This window comes from Glycine max, chromosome 16 (assembly GCF_000004515.6).
Source record: "Glycine max cultivar Williams 82 chromosome 16, Glycine_max_v4.0, whole genome shotgun sequence".
Taxonomy (NCBI): domain Eukaryota; kingdom Viridiplantae; phylum Streptophyta; class Magnoliopsida; order Fabales; family Fabaceae; genus Glycine; species Glycine max.
In genome coordinates this window covers 34,916,573-34,936,913 of record NC_038252.2, presented here as the reverse complement: position 1 = coordinate 34,936,913, position 20,341 = coordinate 34,916,573, and the positions used below count along the sequence as shown (strand labels likewise).

Here is a 20,341-nt window from a genome sequence, read left to right as displayed (position 1 = left end):
TCTGTGAGGGAAACAAAAAACATTACAAGTTCAAAATTAAAAATAATAGAATTCCCTTAATAAAACACATATAATTTGTTTCTCAATTCTCATAAGAAAAAACCACTTGCACTAATGGGTTGGTACAAGGGTCCTTGTGGCAGCCATCATGCACAACAATGCAAATTCCCTGACTTGGTAAAAAAGGCTAGGAAGGAATTCGTAATAACCACTGAATCAAATTCTTTTGTAACATTTGGAAATATGTGAGTGAGATTTTCAAAACACCAAACAGTTATAGTATCAAATGTTGTATCTTCAAATTTGGCTTCTTTCTACGAAATAAAGTTGCAAAAACGAAGACCGAGAGCTTAATTAGACATAGAATTCAAATGGAGCATGTCATCATTGACATGAAGACTGATGAGAAGTTTGAAATAACATTTCTTACATAGAATTCAAAGATTTCACACGTAGTCCATTGTTTAGAATAAACTGCTACATATATATAACCCGTTGTTAAAAAAAATAAAAGGTTTAATTATCTTTTTCGCCCTTAAAGTTATGACAATATTTTTTTTAATCCTTATAGTTTAACTCATGGGACCAGAAACTCACAATCACACACTTTATCTGCAGCAATCAAAACCATCATCCCATGGAACGATCAACTTAGTTCAATGCTGTGATACCACTCCAACTTGATGAGAGACTGTCAAGAACGAGATTACATCATGGCAATTGGCAAATGCTAAGCTTGCAGAGGTCGGTGGCAGACTCAAGAATAATGGAATGTGTAGTGGCTTTGTCTCATACCTCCATTACACTTCATTTGTACCTGAGCTTGCTTCCCTATTTTTATTAATTTTGTTCATGTTTATGTGTGAGTTGAATCTTCCCCTCGAGGACCAAAAGATAAAAAAAATTGTAAATATAAGAACCAAAATGAATGTCTTAAACTATAGAGACTAAAAAAAATTATCACAATTATAAGGACTAAAAGGGTAATTAAATCAAAATAAAATAAACTAGAGCAAAATAATGGTGGTGTGGTTAGACACTTTTAATCCTAAATGTCTCCTTGTAGACATATATACCTCTACATATGTGTGCATTTTGCAACCACCACCATTAGTGGAATAAAATTTTAAATGCAAACCCTTCTATGGTATATATCCTATATAGGCATTGTTAGTAGTAAATACCAACCGTGAACCAGAAAATTGTGGATTCAACCTTTTTCGTTTTCCTTCTTCTTCATGGCAGTGCTATATGCAACTCATGTTCTTCTCTTGATATTGTCCACTGCAACAACTCTCCACTTCAGTGCAAGCAAGGCAGCAAGGCTCAATATGACTTGCAGCGAGAAGGAAAGGAATGCACTCCTCAGCTTCAAGCATGGACTAGCAGACCCTTCAAACAGGCTTTCATCGTGGTCTGACAAATCGGATTGCTGTACATGGCCAGGGGTTCACTGCAACAACACAGGTAAAGTCATGGAAATCAATCTTGACACACCTGCGGGCTCTCCCTATAGGGAGTTGAGTGGAGAGATTAGTCCTTCTTTGCTTGAACTAAAATATTTGAATCGTTTGGACTTGAGTTCAAATTATTTTGTTCTTACTCCAATACCAAGCTTCCTAGGCTCATTGGAGAGTCTGAGATACTTGGACCTTAGCTTAAGTGGGTTCATGGGATTAATCCCTCATCAACTAGGAAACCTCTCAAACCTGCAGCACCTTAATCTTGGATACAATTATGCTCTTCAGATAGATAACCTTAATTGGATATCAAGGCTATCTTCCTTGGAGTACCTTGATTTGAGTGGTTCAGACCTTCATAAACAAGGTAACTGGCTTCAAGTACTGAGTGCACTTCCATCTCTTTCAGAACTACACTTGGAGAGCTGTCAAATTGATAACTTAGGACCACCAAAACGAAAAGCCAACTTCACACATCTCCAAGTCCTTGATCTTTCAATTAACAATCTCAATCAGCAAATCCCTTCATGGCTATTTAACCTCAGCACAACTCTTGTCCAACTTGATTTACACAGTAACCTTTTACAGGGACAAATTCCACAAATAATATCAAGCCTTCAGAACATAAAAAATCTAGACCTGCAGAACAACCAGCTCAGTGGGCCACTTCCAGATTCATTAGGCCAGCTTAAGCATCTTGAAGTTCTAAATCTCAGTAATAATACCTTTACTTGTCCAATTCCCTCACCATTTGCAAACTTGTCATCCTTGAGAACTTTAAACCTGGCTCACAACCGACTGAATGGAACCATTCCTAAGAGTTTTGAGTTCCTCAGAAACCTGCAGGTATTAAATCTTGGAACTAATTCTTTGACTGGTGATATGCCTGTAACTCTTGGAACTCTCTCAAATTTAGTGATGTTAGACCTTTCATCTAATTTGTTAGAAGGATCTATAAAAGAGTCAAATTTTGTAAAACTTTTGAAATTAAAGGAACTACGTTTGTCTTGGACAAACTTGTTCCTCAGTGTCAACTCTGGATGGGTTCCTCCTTTTCAGCTTGAATATGTTTTACTGAGCTCCTTTGGAATAGGTCCTAAGTTTCCAGAATGACTAAAAAGGCAAAGTTCTGTGAAGGTTTTGACAATGTCTAAGGCAGGTATTGCAGACTTGGTTCCAAGTTGGTTTTGGAATTGGACTTTGCAAACTGAATTCCTGGATCTGTCCAACAATCTGTTAAGTGGAGACCTATCTAACATCTTTCTCAATTCCAGCCTCATAAATTTGAGTTCTAATTTGTTCAAGGGTACATTGCCAAGTGTGTCTGCAAATGTTGAAGTGCTGAATGTTGCCAATAACTCAATTTCCGGAACAATTTCTCCCTTTTTATGTGGAAAGGAAAATGCTACTAATAATTTAAGTGTGCTTGATTTTTCAAATAATGTCTTATCTGGTGATCTTGGTCACTGTTGGGTGCATTGGCAAGCTTTGGTGCATTTGAACTTGGGTAGTAACAATTTGTCTGGTGTTATTCCAAACTCCATGGGGTATCTATCTCAACTTGAGTCTTTGTTGTTAGACGACAACCGCTTCTCTGGATATATTCCTTCAACACTGCAAAATTGCTCTACAATGAAATTCATTGACATGGGCAATAACCAACTTTCTGACACAATACCAGATTGGATGTGGGAAATGCAATATCTAATGGTTCTTCGTCTAAGATCCAACAATTTCAATGGCAGCATTCACTGAAAAGATTTGTCAACTTTCTTCCCTTATAGTGCTGGATCTTGGCAATAACAGCCTGTCAGGATCCATTCCAAATTGTTTGGATGACATGAAAACAATGGCTGGTGAAGATGACTTCTTTGCAAACCCTTCAAGTTATTCATATGGCTCTGACTTCAGTTATAACCACTACAAGGAAACTCTTGTCTTAGTTCCCAAAGGAGATGAGTTAGAGTACAGAGACAATTTGATATTGGTGAGAATGATTGATCTTTCAAGTAATAAGCTGTCTGGAGCAATTCCATCTGAAATTTCCAAGCTATCTGCTTTGCGGTTTTTGAACTTGTCTAGAAATCATCTGTCTGGAGGGATACCAAATGACATGGGAAAAATGAAATTGTTAGAATCCCTTGATCTCTCACTAAACAACATTTCAGGTCAAATCCCTCAAAGTTTATCTGATTTGTCCTTCCTCAGTGTCCTGAATCTATCATACAACAACTTATCAGGCAGAATTCCCACGAGCACCCAACTTCAGAGCTTTGAAGAACTTAGCTACACTGGAAATCCTGAGCTTTGTGGTCCTCCTGTAACAAAAAATTGCACAGACAAGGAAGAGTTGACAGAGACTGCTTCTGTTTGACACGGTGATGGTAATTTCTTTGGAACATCAGAGTTTTATATGGGTATGGGAGTTGGATTTGCAGCAGGATTTTGGGGGTTTTGCAGTGTTGTTTTCTTCAACAGAACTTGGAGGCGTGCTTATTTTCATTATCTTGACCACTTGAGAGATCTGATTTATGTGATAATAGTTTTGAAGGTAAGAAGGTTACTTGGGAAATTGTGAGTTTACATGTTAACTGTTAGGAGTGAGAGACATTACAACGTGTTAGTCTAGCCATTAAAAATGTGAAAAGGTTTACCATACTATGTACATGTTCGTATGGGGTGTCTGTTTGTTTTGCTTTCATTGGTAATAAATGTTCTTAATGTTAAGAGAACTAGACGAGCTTCAGACTTGAGCATCAAATTCTGTTTTGTATTTATGACGCATTATTGTCTTCTACTATCTGTGCACTAACAATGATTAGCATTAAAATACCTGGAATGACACACTCGGTGATTGGATTTAAGAAGATTGTTTTACGCAACGTGTAACTTAGAATTTGCCTGAATGAATTTAATTAGTGTAGAAAGTTGGAGCTTGCATAGGATTCTGCAGTTTCTAAACCCTTCCACATCTTCCTTCTCTCGCTATTCGTGCATTTTTTCTATAATACTCATTAACAGGACTTAGGCAATAATTGGGTAATAAAATTGGGTAATAAAAAGTATAATTTCTATACTATGAATATTTGAAATTAATTAACATTAGCTAATTTGATTTAAATAACAATATGCATAAAGATAAAGAAATTAAAGGAAGAAATAAAAATAAGAAAACTAAAGAAGAAAATAAAAGAAAAAAATTAAGGAAAAAAAATTGTTTGGGAATTTTAACAAACACCCCATGTAATTGTTGGGGTTAAATCAATGAAAAAATTGTTGGCGTTTAATTTCATTGAAGTTTCTATCACCTAATAACTACACATTCATATTTAATAAAGGTTATATTATCATAAACCCATCATATTATCTTCACTTTAATTCCTAGTGAAGAGACCTAAATCCCTTGATTACACTATCAATCCCTTAAATTAATATAACTAAATGATTTTCATTAAGATAAAGTGTTTATTGATGCTCAATTCTTTTTATCTTATTCCTAGACATAAAAATTATTAGGTGTTTTTTGCAATTCGTAGTTCAAAGAATTTTTTAATTACAATTGAATAAAAAAAATCATACAAACAAGGTGATTAAGCCAAAAACACATATTAAACATAGAAGAGAAACAATTAGAATGCTTTATTCAATAAAAAAATAGTCATTACATGAAAAATGAACCAATTATATTCAACTCCAACAAAAGAGAAGATTAGTTCATGACAATAAAAAAGCATAAAAGACATATATCACATAAATATCCTAAAATGACACCAAAATCTAAGAATACATGATAATTATCTATCATCCAAACTTAACTCAGGATAAAAAAAAAAAGTAGCACATTAAAATTTTATAGGGATAGAAATGATATATTTTACCCTATTTTTTTTCATGCTTGACTTAACTCTCAACATTTGTTGTCAATGATAAGAAACTTTGGCATAGATTTGATGGAGTGGCCTATGATTCAAGTTGAAAAAGTGGGGACCTTGATATGGATTTGGTGGAGTTGTCTGTGGTTTGTCTAGAAGACAATTTTTTTTTCTTTTCTTTTATTTTGAATACTAAAAATTTGATCATTTAAAATTAGTTATAGGTTCAAATTTCATGTAATAGAAGACTTGAATTTAATAATGCAAGACTTCTTTTGTTGTTTATTTGGCACAAGAATAAATTATATTTTTTTGTAGATTATTTAAGTGATCTCATGAATTATTTTTTAAAAAGATTATATTGAACGTGAGTATTTTTATGATTGCTTAAATTTGACACTTAAAATTATTTAAAAAATAAAATGGAAATTAAAATTATGTTGCTCCTATTAGTATTTAAGTTGATAACTTGTAAAGAAAATAAAAAATATGATACTAATTTTTATGATAAAAAATTAAGATTCATTTTCAAATTAATTAGAAATAGACAATTAACACAACAAATTAATATTTCCAAATAATGATAATATATAAACTGAAAAGCTTATGCATTAAGAATGCAAATCTTCATAAGTTAGATATTTCAATAAATTATATATTTATTTTTCTCTTCTATCACTATTCTTAAAATATCACCACACAAGTAAATGAAATTCAGACAAAGACTTTAATATATGAAGACTTGTGGTCTAACAATAAAATAGCTAAGGCCATAGATAAATAATTTAAAAAAACATGTCACACTTCTTGGTATATCATATCCTCTAATTTACTTTTTAAGCTAAATATGATCTACAATATATGGAGAAATTTGGACCAAGACTTATAAAAGAAAAAAGTTATGATCTCAATAATTATGGTAGACCAAGTTAAACAAGCATTTTACACTTCTTTGTATCTTACTAATTAATTTTTAATGAAAAAGAATATAATATTCAGGCTAAGATACAATTAGAATAGACGACACAACAATCTTTCCGATTAATGACAATGAAAATTAGTTTTTTTTCACATATAAGAATAATATTATTTTGTAAATTAAAAAATAGATCAAAATTAAATAGTTAGATTGAAACGAAAGAGTCTTTTTTTATATAGATTTTTTAACCGAAATAGTCTTTAAATTAGATCATTTTCCTATAATTGATGTATTCATCATTTATAATTTTTTTCCTTGCTTACTTAATTCTAAACATTTGTTGTCAATGATAAGGAACTTGATATGAAGGTAATGTAGTGACCTATGGTTCATGTTGAAGAAGATAGAGACCTAAATATGGTTGGCTGTGGAGTGTCCTAAGGTTCAAGATGAAAAAATGAAGGACATTGACTTGGACTTGATGGAGTAGTCTATGGTTCAAGTGGAAAAAGTGGGGTCCTTGATATGAATTTGGTGGAGTGGGAAGTGGTTTGTCTAGGAGACTAGACAATTTTGTTTTCATTTCTTTTATTTGGAATAATAAAAAATTGATATTTTAAAATTAATTATGGGTTCAAACTGCAAGTAATAATAGAATATTTGAATTTTATAAGGCAACACATTTTGTGATATGAAAGTGGTAATATATAGGTAGTATTTGAGTAATGCTCATGAAAGCCAAATTAGAAGCCCTGCAACTGCAACCAAACTTTCTAACAATCTCTTCCCGATATAAGATGCACTATTCTTAGCTGTGGCCGTTTCATCTGTCCCTTGCTTTCTACCATTCTGGGAACTTCCTTCAACTGAATGCACAAAAGAACACCAATTGTCCACTAAAGAGTTATATATTATTTCTCGTGGTTATTTATTTATTTATTTATTTTTGTCAAGAGCTTAGTGTTCATGTGGAGAGCTTGAGACGGGTGGAAGACTAAGTTTCAAATGAAACTTTTTTTAGTAATTGTTTTACAAATCATTAGGTGATTTCTAATTAATTAACAATTTAAATTTTTACACTGTGTATCAAAATTAAACTCATGTATTAACAGCATCAAATTTATTTTCGTTCTAATTTTGATACTTTTGTTTTAATTAAGTACTACGTACTAGTAGTTGGCATTCTCATTATTTTATTATACGTACATTCTACATTCTGCTTACAACTTGCAATGAATGGAAAAAGTGGAGCTTGAACATCATTTGTCTGCATGACATTCACACCACTCACAAAAAGTGATTGGAAATTTTTAGACAAAATAGATAAAGAATTATTAATGTTGAACCATCATTGGAATAGTGGAAAGTTCATTATGAGAAAGAAAAGCAGTTCGCCAAAATGGAAAGCAGTATAGTTAAAGAAAGCTCAAGTTTTCAACTTCTAGACATTCCATGTAGAGATAAGAAATGACAGTTCATAGAAAAGAAAAGGAAAAAAAAATGATGGCTTAAAGATCTTTATCTTTGTGAGAGTGTTACTGCTTGTACCTCCTTGCTTGCTATGCTATCATTTACTTAACAAAGGTGTAACGAAAGGATTGATTTAAATAATAGTTAAAATTTGAAGACTAATTAAACCAAATTTAATTACCTTTGATTTAAAGTATTAAAAAAATGATTAATATTTTCTTAAAATGAAATTTCATTGATTTAAGCAATTTTATATTGTGATCAAAAATATTTTTTTTTCTTATTTTAGTATTGGATCTGCATAAGAATAAATCATATTTCTTAGTATATTATTTAAGTTATCATATGAATATTTTTTTTTGAGAATATTATATTGAACATGAGAAATTTTATGATTGCTTAAATTTGGTAATTAAAATTATTTAAAAATTAAAATGGAAATTAAAATTATGTTTCTTCTATTATTTAAGTTGATGACGTGTAAAAAAATACAAAATATGCTACTAATTTTTTTTAGAAAAAAATTAATATTCTTTTTCACACTTCTTTTTATATCACTAATTAATTTTTATATGATAAAGAAAATAATATTCATGTTTGAATACAATTAGAAATAGATCACACAACAACCATTTTAAATGACGATTAAATCTAGTCTTTTTTTCATATATAAGAGAATATTATTTTGTGAATTAAAAAATTGATCAAAATTAAATAGCAAGATATGAATGAAATAATCTTTTTTTATATAGATTTTTTAACTGAAATAGTCTTTAAATTAGACCCTTTTCCTATAATTGATGTATTTATCATTAATATATTGTTTGTGCCCTATGGGCTATGGTTCAAGTTGAAGCCAGAGACCATAACATGGCTGGACTTTGTGGAGTGTCCAAAGGTTTAAGATGAAAAAATACAGGACCTTGAGATAGACATGATGGAGTCGGCTATGGTTTAATTAACAAAATAATATTTAAATTAACAAAAGTTGAACTTTTAATAAAAGGCTTGAATTAAATAATAGTTAAATTCAATACCAAATTTTGTAATAATTAACAAAAGTTGAATTAACAAAATTCTGTAAAAGACTTGAATTAACAAAAGTTGGACTTTTAATAAAAGACTTGATGGAGTCCATGAAATAGAAGACTTGAATTTTTTTAATAAAATGTTGGACTTTTATTGTTTAATTAACAAAAGTTTAACGAAAGGATAGATTAAATAATAGTTAAATTCAATATAAAATTTTGTGTATATAGGAATTTTTAAAAGGGAGATAGATAAAGTAAATTCAAAATTATTTCCTATTCTAAGAATTAACTCGGGAGAATTGGATAATAAAGTCAATAATTAAAGAAAGGAAACGTCATAAAAAAAAGAAAAAAGAAAAGAAAGACACTTGCAGCAGTATAAATAATAGAAGTTTTATGATTTATATGCAGAAGCAAGAAGCACTTATACAATTAAGTTGTTTTCTATATATGCGTTGCAGAAGTTGAAGAAGTCAGAGACCTTAATATGGGTGGACTTTGTGGAGTGTCCTAAGGTTGAAGTAGTTTATGGTTCAAGTTGGAAAAGTGGGGACCTTAAAATGGAGGACCTTGACATAGACTTGATGGAGTAGTCTATGGTTCAAGTTGGAAAAGTGGGGACCTTGATATGAATTTGGTGGAGTGGTCAGCGGTTTCTCTAGGAGACAATTTTGTTTTCATTTCTTTTATTTTGAATAATTAAAATTTGATAGTTTAAAATTAATTATGGGTTCAAACCGCATGTAATAAAATGTTTGAATTTTATAAGACAAGATTTTTTGTTGTTTACTTAACACGTACAGGTTTAACGAAAGGATTGATTTGAATAATAGTTAAAATTTGAAGACTAATTAAGCCAAATTTAATTATCTTTGATGTAAACTATTTAAAGTTTTAAAAAAATCATTAATATTTTATTAAAATAAAAATTTCATTCATTTTAGCAATTCTATACGGTAAAGTAAAATAAAAAATGTTTCTTATTTTAGTATTTGGCACAAGAATAAATTATATTTCTTTATAGATTGTTTAAGTTATCGTATGGATTTTTTTTTTTTAAATATTATATTGAACGTGAGTATTCTCATGATTATTTAAATTTGTCACTTGCAATTATTTAAAAAGTAAAATGGAAATTAAAATTATGTTTCTCCTCTTATTTAAGTTGATAACTTGTAAAAAATATAAAATATGATACTGATTTTTTTTTTGAGAAAAAAAGTTAATATTCTTTTTACTTCTTTTTATATAACTAATTAATTTTTATATGATAAATAAAATAATATTCAAGTTAGAATACAATTATAAATACATGACACAATAACTTTTCCAATTGATGATAATTAAATCTAGTCTTTTTTTCCTATATAAGAGAATATTATTTTGTGAACTGAAAAATTGATTAAAATTAAATAATTAGATTGGAAGGAAATAATTTTTTTATAGATTTTTTAATAGAAATAGTCTTTAAAGTACACCCTTTTCCTATAATTGATGTATTCATCAATTAATTGAGTTAGATATTTCAATAAATTGAATATTTATTTTTCTCTTCTATCACTATTCTTAAACTATCACCATAAATGAAATTTAGACAAAAACTTTAATATATGAAAACTTGTGGTCTAACAATAAATAGCTAGGACCATAATTTTATAATTTAAAAAATATGTCACACTTCTTTGTAGATCTTCTAATTTACTTTTTAAGTTAAATATAATCTTCAATACATGGAGAAATTTGGACCAAGACTTATAAAAGGAAAAACTATGATCTCAATAATTATGATAGATCACGTTAAACTTCTTTGTATCTCACTAATTAATTTTTAATAAAAAGAAAATAATATTATGATTAAAAAAACAATTAGAAATAGACAACACAACAATCATTAATGACAATGAAGATTAATTAGTCTTTTTCACATATAAGAAGAATATTATTTTGTGAATTGAAAAATTGATCAAAATTAAATAGCTAGCTTGGAATGAAATAATGAATTCGGGAGAATTGGATAATTAAATCGATAATTTAAAGAGGTCACCGTAAAAAAAAAGAATGGAAGAATATTTTAGTATTTGGCACAATAATAAAAAAGGTAAAAAATAATGAAAGTGGAGAAAAAAACAGGCAGGGCAGCAGTATAAATAATAGAAGTTTGATGATTTATATGCAGAACCAACAACTACACTTGTTTTCTATATATTCTTGCATGATCATGAATTCTTCCTCCATTTATATTCTTGTCTTTGTCCAGCTTTGGTTGTTGAGCTTACCATGCAGAGAGAGTGTGTGCATCCCAAGTGAGCGTGAGACACTTTTGAAGTTTAAGAATAATCTCATAGATCCTTCCAATAGGCTTTGGTCTTGGAATCATAATAATACCAACTGTTGCCACTGGTATGGAGTCCTCTGCCACAACGTCACTTCCCATGAATTCCTGGTTATGGGAAAGAAAAGCAGTTCGCCAAAATGGAAAGCAGTAGGTAAAGAAAGCTCAAGTAATTTTCAACTTCTAGACATTCCATGTAGAGATAAGAAATGACAGCTCATAGAAAAGAAAAGGAAAAAAAAATGATGGCTTAAAGATCTTTATCTTTGAGCTGTTTGTCTCTACTAATCAACTATAGTTAGCTATTTTAATTTATGATTGTCAACTTGAGATACCATTAAGATAAAAGTGGTGAGAAAAAAGAGCATCAAAGTATGCGTACGTATGGCGTCGATCAAGAGTCACATCACTTGTTCTGTGAGGGAAACAAAAAACATTACAAGTTCAAAATTAAAAATAATAGAATTCCCTTTATAAAACACATATATAATTTGTTTCTCAATTCTCATAAGAAAAAACCACTTGCACTAATGGGTTGGCACAAGGGTGCTTGTGGCAGCCATCATGCACAACAATGCAAATTCCCTGACTTGGTAAAAAAGGCTAGGAGATTGTAACATTTGGAAATATGTCAGTGAGATTTTCAAAACACCAAACAGTTATAGTATCAAATGTTGTATCTTCAAATTTGGCTTCTTTCTACGAAATAAAGTTGCAAAAACGGAAGACCGAGAGCTTAATTAGACATAGAATTCAAATGGAGCATGTCATCATTGACATGAAGACTGATGAGAAATTTGAAATAACATTTCTTACATAGAATTCAAAGATTTCACACGTAGTCCATTGTTTAGAATAAACTGCTACATATATATAACCCGTTGTAAAAAAAAATTATAAAAAAATAAAAGGTTTAATTATCCTTTTGGCCCTTAAAGTTACGACAATATTTTTTTTAGTCCTTATAGTTTAACTCATGGGACCAGAAACTCACAATGACACACTTTATCTGCAGCAATCAAAACCATCATCCCATTGGAACGACCAACATAGTTCAATGCTGTGATACCACTCCAACTTGATGAGAGACTGTCAAGAAGGAGATTACATCATGGCAATTGGCAAATGCTAAGCTTGCAGAGGTCGGTGGCAGACTCAAGAATAATGGAATGTGTAGTGGCTTTGTCTCATACCTCCATTACACTTCATTTGTACCTGAGCTTGCTTCCCTATTTTTATTAATTTTGTTCATGTTTATGTGTGAGTTGAATCTTCCCCGCGAGGACCAAAAGATAAAAAAAATTGGAAATATAAGAACCAAAATGAATGTCTTAAACTATAGGGACTAAAACAAATTATCACAACTATAAGGACTAAAAGGATAATTAAATCAAAATAAAATAAACTAGAGCAAAATAATGGTGGTGTGGTTAGGCACTTTTAATCCTAAATGTCTCCTTGTAGACATATATACCTCTACATATGTGTGCATTTTGCAACCACCACCATTAGTGGAATAAAATTTTAAATGCAAACCCTTCTATGGTATATATCCTATATAGGCATTGGCATTGTTAGTAGTAAATACCAACCGTGAACCAGAAAATTGTGGATTCAACCTTTTTCGTCTTCCTTCTTCTTCATGGCAGTGCTATTTGCAACTCATGTTCTTCTCTTGATATTGTCCACTGCAACAACTCTCCACTTCAGTGCAAGCAAGGCAGCAAGGCTCAATATGACTTGCAGAGAGAAGGAAAGGAATGCACTCCTCAGCTTCAAGCATGGACTAGCAGACCCTTCAAACAGGCTTTCATCATGGTCTGACAAATCGGATTGCTGTACATGGCCAGGGGTTCACTGCAACAACACAGGTAAAGTCATGGAAATCAATCTTGACACACCTGCGGGCTCTCCCTATAGGGAGTTGAGTGGAGAGATTAGTCCTTCTTTGCTTGAACTAAAATATTTGAATCGTTTGGACTTGAGTTCAAATTATTTTGTTCTTACTCCAATACCAAGCTTCCTAGGCTCATTGGAGAGTCTGAGATACTTGGACCTTAGCTTAAGTGGGTTCATGGGATTAATCCCTCATCAACTAGGAAACCTCTCAAACCTGCAGCACCTTAATCTTGGATACAATTATGCTCTTCAGATAGATAACCTTAATTGGATATCAAGGCTATCTTCCTTAGAGTACCTTGATTTGAGTGGTTCAGACCTTCATAAACAAGGTAACTGGCTTCAAGTACTGAGTGAACTTCCATCTCTTTCAGAACTACACTTGGAGAGCTGTCAAATTGATAACTTAGGACCACCAAAAGGAAAAATCAACTTCACACATCTCCAAGTCCTTGATCTTTCAATTAACAATCTCAATCAGCAAATCCCTTCATGGCTATTTAATCTCAGCACAGCTCTTGTCCAACTTGATTTACACAGTAACCTTTTACAGGGAGAAATTCCACAAATAATATCAAGCCTTCAGAACATAAAAAATCTAGACCTGCAGAACAACCAGCTCAGTGGGCCACTTCCAGATTCATTAGGCCAGCTTAAGCATCTTGAAGTTCTAAATCTCAGTAATAATACCTTTACTTGTCCAATTCCCTCACCATTTGCAAACTTGTCATCCTTGAGAACTTTAAACCTGGCTCACAACCGACTGAATGGAACCATTCCTAAGAGTTTTGAGTTCCTCAGAAACCTGCAGGTATTAAATCTTGGAACTAATTCTTTGACTGGTGATATGCCTGTAACTCTTGGAACTCTCTCAAATTTAGTGATGTTAGACCTTTCATCTAATTTGTTAGAAGGATCTATAAAAGAGTCAAATTTTGTAAAACTTTTGAAATTAAAGGAACTACGTTTGTCTTGGACAAACTTGTTCCTCAGTGTCAACTCTGGATGGGTTCCTCCTTTTCAGCTTGAATATGTTTTACTGAGCTCCTTTGGAATAGGTCCTAAGTTTCCAGAATGGCTAAAAAGGCAAAGTTCTGTGAAGGTTTTGACAATGTCTAAGGCAGGTATTGCAGACTTGGTTCCAAGTTGGTTTTGGAATTGGACTTTGCAAACTGAATTCCTGGATCTGTCCAACAATCTGTTAAGTGGAGACCTATCTAACATCTTTCTCAATTCCAGCCTCATAAATTTGAGTTCTAATTTGTTCAAGGGTACATTGCCAAGTGTGTCTGCAAATGTTGAAGTGCTGAATGTTGCCAATAACTCAATTTCCGGAACAATTTCTCCCTTTTTATGTGGAAAGGAAAATGCTACTAATAATTTAAGTGTGCTTGATTTTTCAAATAATGTCTTATCTGGTGATCTTGGTCACTGTTGGGTGCATTGGCAAGCTTTGGTGCATTTGAACTTGGGTAGTAACAATTTGTCTGGTGCTATTCCAAACTCCATGGGGTATCTATCTCAACTTGAGTCTTTGTTGTTAGACGACAACCGCTTCTCTGGATATATTCCTTCAACACTGCAAAATTGCTCTACAATGAAATTCATTGACATGGGCAATAACCAACTTTCTGACGCAATACCAGATTGGATGTGGGAAATGCAATATCTAATGGTTCTTCGTCTAAGATCCAACAATTTCAATGGCAGCATTACTGAAAAGATTTGTCAACTTTCTTCCCTTATAGTGCTGGATCTTGGCAATAACAGCCTGTCAGGATCCATTCCAAATTGTTTGGATGACATGAAGACAATGGCTGGTGAAGATGACTTCTTTGCCAACCCTTTAAGTTATTCATATGGCTCTGACTTCAGTTATAACCACTACAAGGAAACTCTTGTCTTAGTTCCCAAAGGAGATGAGTTAGAGTACAGAGACAATCTGATATTGGTGAGAATGACTGATCTTTCAAGTAATAAGCTGTCTGGAGCAATTCCATCTGAAATTTCCAAGCTATCTGCTTTGCGGTTTTTGAACTTGTCTAGAAATCATCTGTCTGGAGGGATACCAAATGACATGGGAAAAATGAAATTGTTAGAATCCCTTGATCTCTCACTAAACAACATTTCAGGTCAAATCCCTCAAAGCTTATCTGATTTGTCCTTCCTCAGTGTCCTGAATCTATCATACAACAACTTATCAGGCAGAATTCCCACGAGCACCCAACTTCAGAGCTTTGAAGAACTTAGCTACACTGGAAATCCTGAGCTTTGTGGTCCTCCTGTGACAAAAAATTGCACAGACAAGGAAGAGTTGACAGAGAGTGCTTCTGTTGGACACGGTGATGGTAATTTCTTTGGAACATCAGAGTTTTATATCGGTATGGGAGTTGGATTTGCAGCAGGATTTTGGGGTTTTTGCAGTGTTGTTTTCTTCAACAGAACTTGGAGGCGTGCTTATTTTCATTATCTTGACCACTTGAGAGATCTGATTTATGTGATAATAGTTTTGAAGGTAAGAAGGTTACTTGGGAAATTGTGAGTTTACATGTTAACTGTTAGGAGTGAGAGACATTACAACGTGTTATTCTAGACATTAAAAATGTGAAAAGGTTTACCATACTATGTACATGTTCATATGGGGTGTCTGTTTGTTTTGCTTTCATTGGTAATAAATGTTCTTAATGTTAAGAGAACTAGACGAGCTTCAGACTTGAGCATCAAATTCTGTTTTGTATTTATCACGCATTATTGTCTTCTACTATCTGTGCTCTAACAATGATTAGCATTAACAGGACTTAGGCAATAATTGGGTAATAAAAAGTATAATTTCTATACTATGCATATTTGAAATTAATTAACATTAGCTAATTTGATTTAAATAACAATATGCATAAAGATAAAGAAATTAAAGTAAGAAATAAAAATAAGAAAACTAAAGAAGAAAATAAAAGAAAAAATTAAGGAAAAAATTAAGGAAAAAAATTGTTTGGGAATTTTAACAAACACCTCATGTAATTGTTGGGGTTAAATCAATGAAAAAATTGTTGGGGTTTAATTTCATTGAAGTTTCTATTACCTAATAACTACACATTTATATTTAATAAAGGTTATATTATCATAATCCCATCATATTATCTTCACTTTAATTCCTAGTGAAGAGACCTAAATCCCTTAATCCCTTAAATTAATATAACTAAATGATTTTCATTAAGATAAAGTGTTTATTGATGCTCAATTCTTTTTATCTTATTCCTAGACATAAAAATTATTAGGTGTTTTTTGCAATTCATAGTTCAAAAAAAAATTTAAATTACAATTGAATAAAAAAAATCATACAAACAGGTGATTAAGCCAAAAACACATATTAAACATAGAAGAGAAACAATTAGAATGCTTTATTCAATAAAAAATAGTCATTACATGAAAAATGAACCAATTATATTCAACTCCAACAAAAGAGAAGATTAGTTCATGACAATAAAAAAGCATAAAAGACATATATCACATAAATATCCTAAAATGACACCAAAATCTAAGAATACATGATAATTATCTATCATCCAAACTTAACTCAGGATAAAAAAAAAAAGTAGCACATTAAAATTTTATAGGGATAGAAATGATATATTTTACCCTATTTTTTTTCATGCTTGACTTAACTCTCAGCATTTGTTGTCAATGATAAGAAACTTTGGCATAGATTTGATGGAGTGGCCTATGGTTCAAGTTAAAAAAGTGGGGACCTTGATATGGATTTGGTGGAGTTGTCTCTGGTTTGTCTAGAAGACAATTTTTTTTTCTTTTCTTTTATTTTGAATAATAAAAATTTGATCATTTAAAATTAGTTATAGGTTCAAATTGCATGTAATAGAAGACTTGAATTTAATAATGCAAGACTTTTTTTGTTGTTTATTTGGCACAAGAATAAATTATATTTCTTTGAAGATTATTTAAGTGATCTCATGAATTATTTTTTAAAAATATTATATTGAACGTGAGTATTTTTATGATTGCTTAAATTTGGCACTTAAAATTATTTAAAAAGTAAAATGGAAATTAAAATTATGTTGCTCCTATTAGTATTTAAGTTGATAACTTGTAAAGAAAATAAAAAATATAATACTAATTTTTATGATAAAAAATTAAGATTCATTTTCAAATTAATTAGAAATAGACAATTAACACAAAAAATATTTCCAAATAATGATAATATATAAACTGAAAATCTTATGCATTAAGAATGCAAATCTTCATAAGTTAGATATTTCAATAAATTATATATTTATTTTTCTCTTCTATCACTATTCTTAAAATATCACCACACAAGTAAATGAAATTCAGACAAAGACTTTAATATATGAAGACTTGTGGTCTAAAAATAAAATAGCTAAGGCCATAGATAAATAATTTAAAAAAACATGCCACACTTCTTGGTATATCATATCCTCTAATTTACTTTTTAAGCTAAATATGATCTACAATATATGGAGAAATTTGGACAAAGACTTATAAAAGAAAAAAGTTATGATCTCAATAATTATGATAGACCAAGTTAAACAAGCATTTTACATTTCTTTGTATCTTACTAATTAATTTTTAATGAAAAAGAATATAATATTCAGGCTAAAATACAATTAGAAATAGACGACACAACAATCTTTCCGATTAATGACAATGAAAATTAGTTTTTTTTTCACATATAAGAAGAATATTATTTTGTAAATTAAAAAATAGATCAAAATTAAATAGTTAGATTGAAACGAAAGAGTCTTTTTTTATATAGATTTTTTAACCGAAATAGTCTTTAAATTAGATCATTTTCCTATAATTGGTGTATTCATCATTTATATTTTTTTTCCTTGCTTACTTAATTCTAAACATTTGTTGTCAATGATAAGGAACTTGATATGAAGGTAATGTAGTGACCTATGGTTCATGTTGAAGAAGATAGAGACCTAAATATGGTTGGCTGGACTTTGTGGAGTGTCCTAAGATTCAAGATGAAAAAATGAAGGACATTGACTTGGACTTGATGGAGTAGTCTATGGTTCAAGTGGGAAAAGTGGGGTCCTTGATATGAATTTGGTGGAGTGGGAAGTGGTTTGTCTAGGAGACTAGACAATTTTGTTTTCATTTCTTTTATTTGGAATAATAAAAAATTGATATTTTAAATTTAATTATGGATTCAAACTGCAAGTAATAGAATATTTAAATTTTATAAGGCAAGACATTTTGTGATATGAAAGTGGTAATATATAGGTAGTATTTGAGTAATGCTCATGAAAGCCAAATTAGAAGCCCTGCAACTGCAACCAAACTTTCTAACAATCTCTTCCCGATATAAGATGCACTATTCTTAGCTGTGGCCGTTTCATCTGTCCCTTGCTTTCTGCCAATCTGGGAACTTCCTTCAACTGAATGCACAAAAGAACACCAATTGTCCACTAAAGAGTTATATATTATTTCTCGTGGTTATTTATTTATTTATTTATTTTTGTCTAGAGCTTAGTGTTCATGTGGAGAGCTTGAGACGGGTGGAAGACTAAGTTTCAAATGAAACTTTTTTTAGTAATTGTTTTACAAATCATTAGGTGATTTCTAATTAATTAAAAATTTAAATTTTTACACTGTGTATCAAAATTAAACTCATGTATTAACAGCATCAAAGTTATTTTCGTTCTAATTTTGATACTTTTGTTTTAATTAAGTACTACGTACTAGTAGTTGGCATTCTCATTATTTTATTATACGTACATTCTACATTCTGCTTACAACTTGCAATGAATGGAAAAAGTGGAGCTTGGACATCATTTGTCTGCATGACATTCACACCACTCACAAAAAGTGATTGGAAATTTTTAGACAAAATAGATAAAGAATTATTAATGTTGAACCATCATTGGAAGTGGAAAGTTCATTATGAGAAAGAAAAGCAGTTCGCCAAAATGGAAAGCAGTATAGTTAAAGAAAGCTCAAGTTTTCAACTTCTAGACATTCCATGTAGAGATAAGAAATGACAGTTCATAGAAAAGAAAAGGAAAAAAAATGATGGCTTAAAGATCTTTATCTTTGTGAGAGTGTTACTGCTAGCACCTCCTTGCTTGCTATGCTATCATTTACTTAACAAAGGTGTAATGAAAGGATTGATTTAAATAATAGTTAAAATTTGAAGACTAATTAAACCAAATTTAATTATCTTTGATTTAAAGTATTAAAAATTATTAATATTTTCTTAAAATGAAATTTCATTGATTTAAGCAATTTTATATTGTGATCTAAAATATTTTTTTTTCTTATTTTAGTATTCGATCTGCATAAGAATAAATCATATTTCTTAGTAGATTATTTAAGTTATCATATGAATATTTTTTTTTAGAATATTATATTGAACATGAGAAATTTTATGATTGCTTAAATTTGGCAATTAAAATTATTTAAAAATTAAAATGGAAATTAAAATTATGTTTCTCCTATTATTTAAGTTGATGACGTGTAAAAAAATACAAAATATGCTACTAATTTTTTTTAGAAAAAAATTAATATTCTTTTTCACACTTCTTTTTATATCACCAATTAATTTTTATATGATAATGAAAATAATATTCATGTTTGAATACAATTAGAAATAGATCACACAACAACCATTCCAAATGACGATTAAATCTAGTCTAGCTTTTTCATATATAAGAGAATATTATTTTGTGAATTAAAAAATTGATCAAAATTAAATACCAAGATATGAACGAAATAATTTTTTTTATATAGATTTTTTAACTGAAATAGTCTTTAAATTAGACCATTTTCCTATAATTGATGTATTTATCATTAATATATTGTTTGTGGCCCAGGCTATGGTTCAAGTTGAAGCCAGAGACCATAACATGGCTGGACTTTGTGGAGTGTCCAAAGGTTCAAGATGAAAAAATACGACTTGATGGAGTCAGCTATGGTTTAATTAACAAAATAATATTTAAATTAACAAAATTTGAACTTTTAATAAAAGGCTTGAATTAAATAATAGTTAAATTCAATACCAAATTTTGTAATAATTAACAAAAGTTGAATTAACAAAATTTTGTAAAAGACTTGAATTAACAAAAGTTGGACTTTTAATAAAAGACTTGATGGAGTCCATGAAATAGAAGACTTGAATTTTTTTAATAAAATGTTGGACTTTTATTGTTTAATTAACAAAAGTTTAACGAAAGGATATATTAAATAATAGTTAAATTCAATATAAAATTTTGTGTATATAGGAATTTTAAAAAGGGAGATAGATAAAGTAAATTCAAAATTATTTCCTATTCTAAGAATTAACTCGGGAGAATTGGATAATAAAGTCAATAATTAAAAAA

The 20,341-nt window shown here is 30.4% G+C and overlaps 1 protein-coding gene and 2 pseudogenes across 1 annotated transcript; all 3 read left to right on the top strand.

The window, feature by feature from the left end:
* The window catches only part of LOC100776461 (O-glucosyltransferase rumi homolog), an 82,903-nt pseudogene that overhangs the window by 47,156 nt on the left and 15,406 nt on the right, over positions 1 to 20,341 (top strand).
* LOC106796541 (receptor-like protein EIX2) lies at positions 1,063 to 4,063 on the top strand (annotated as a pseudogene).
* Positions 12,671 to 16,546, top strand: LOC100816553 (receptor-like protein EIX2). Its single transcript, XM_014768869.2, has one exon. It carries the CDS (start codon positions 12,727 to 12,729, stop codon positions 15,523 to 15,525), a length of 2,799 nt encoding a protein of 932 aa, XP_014624355.1. The 5' UTR covers positions 12,671 to 12,726; the 3' UTR covers positions 15,526 to 16,546.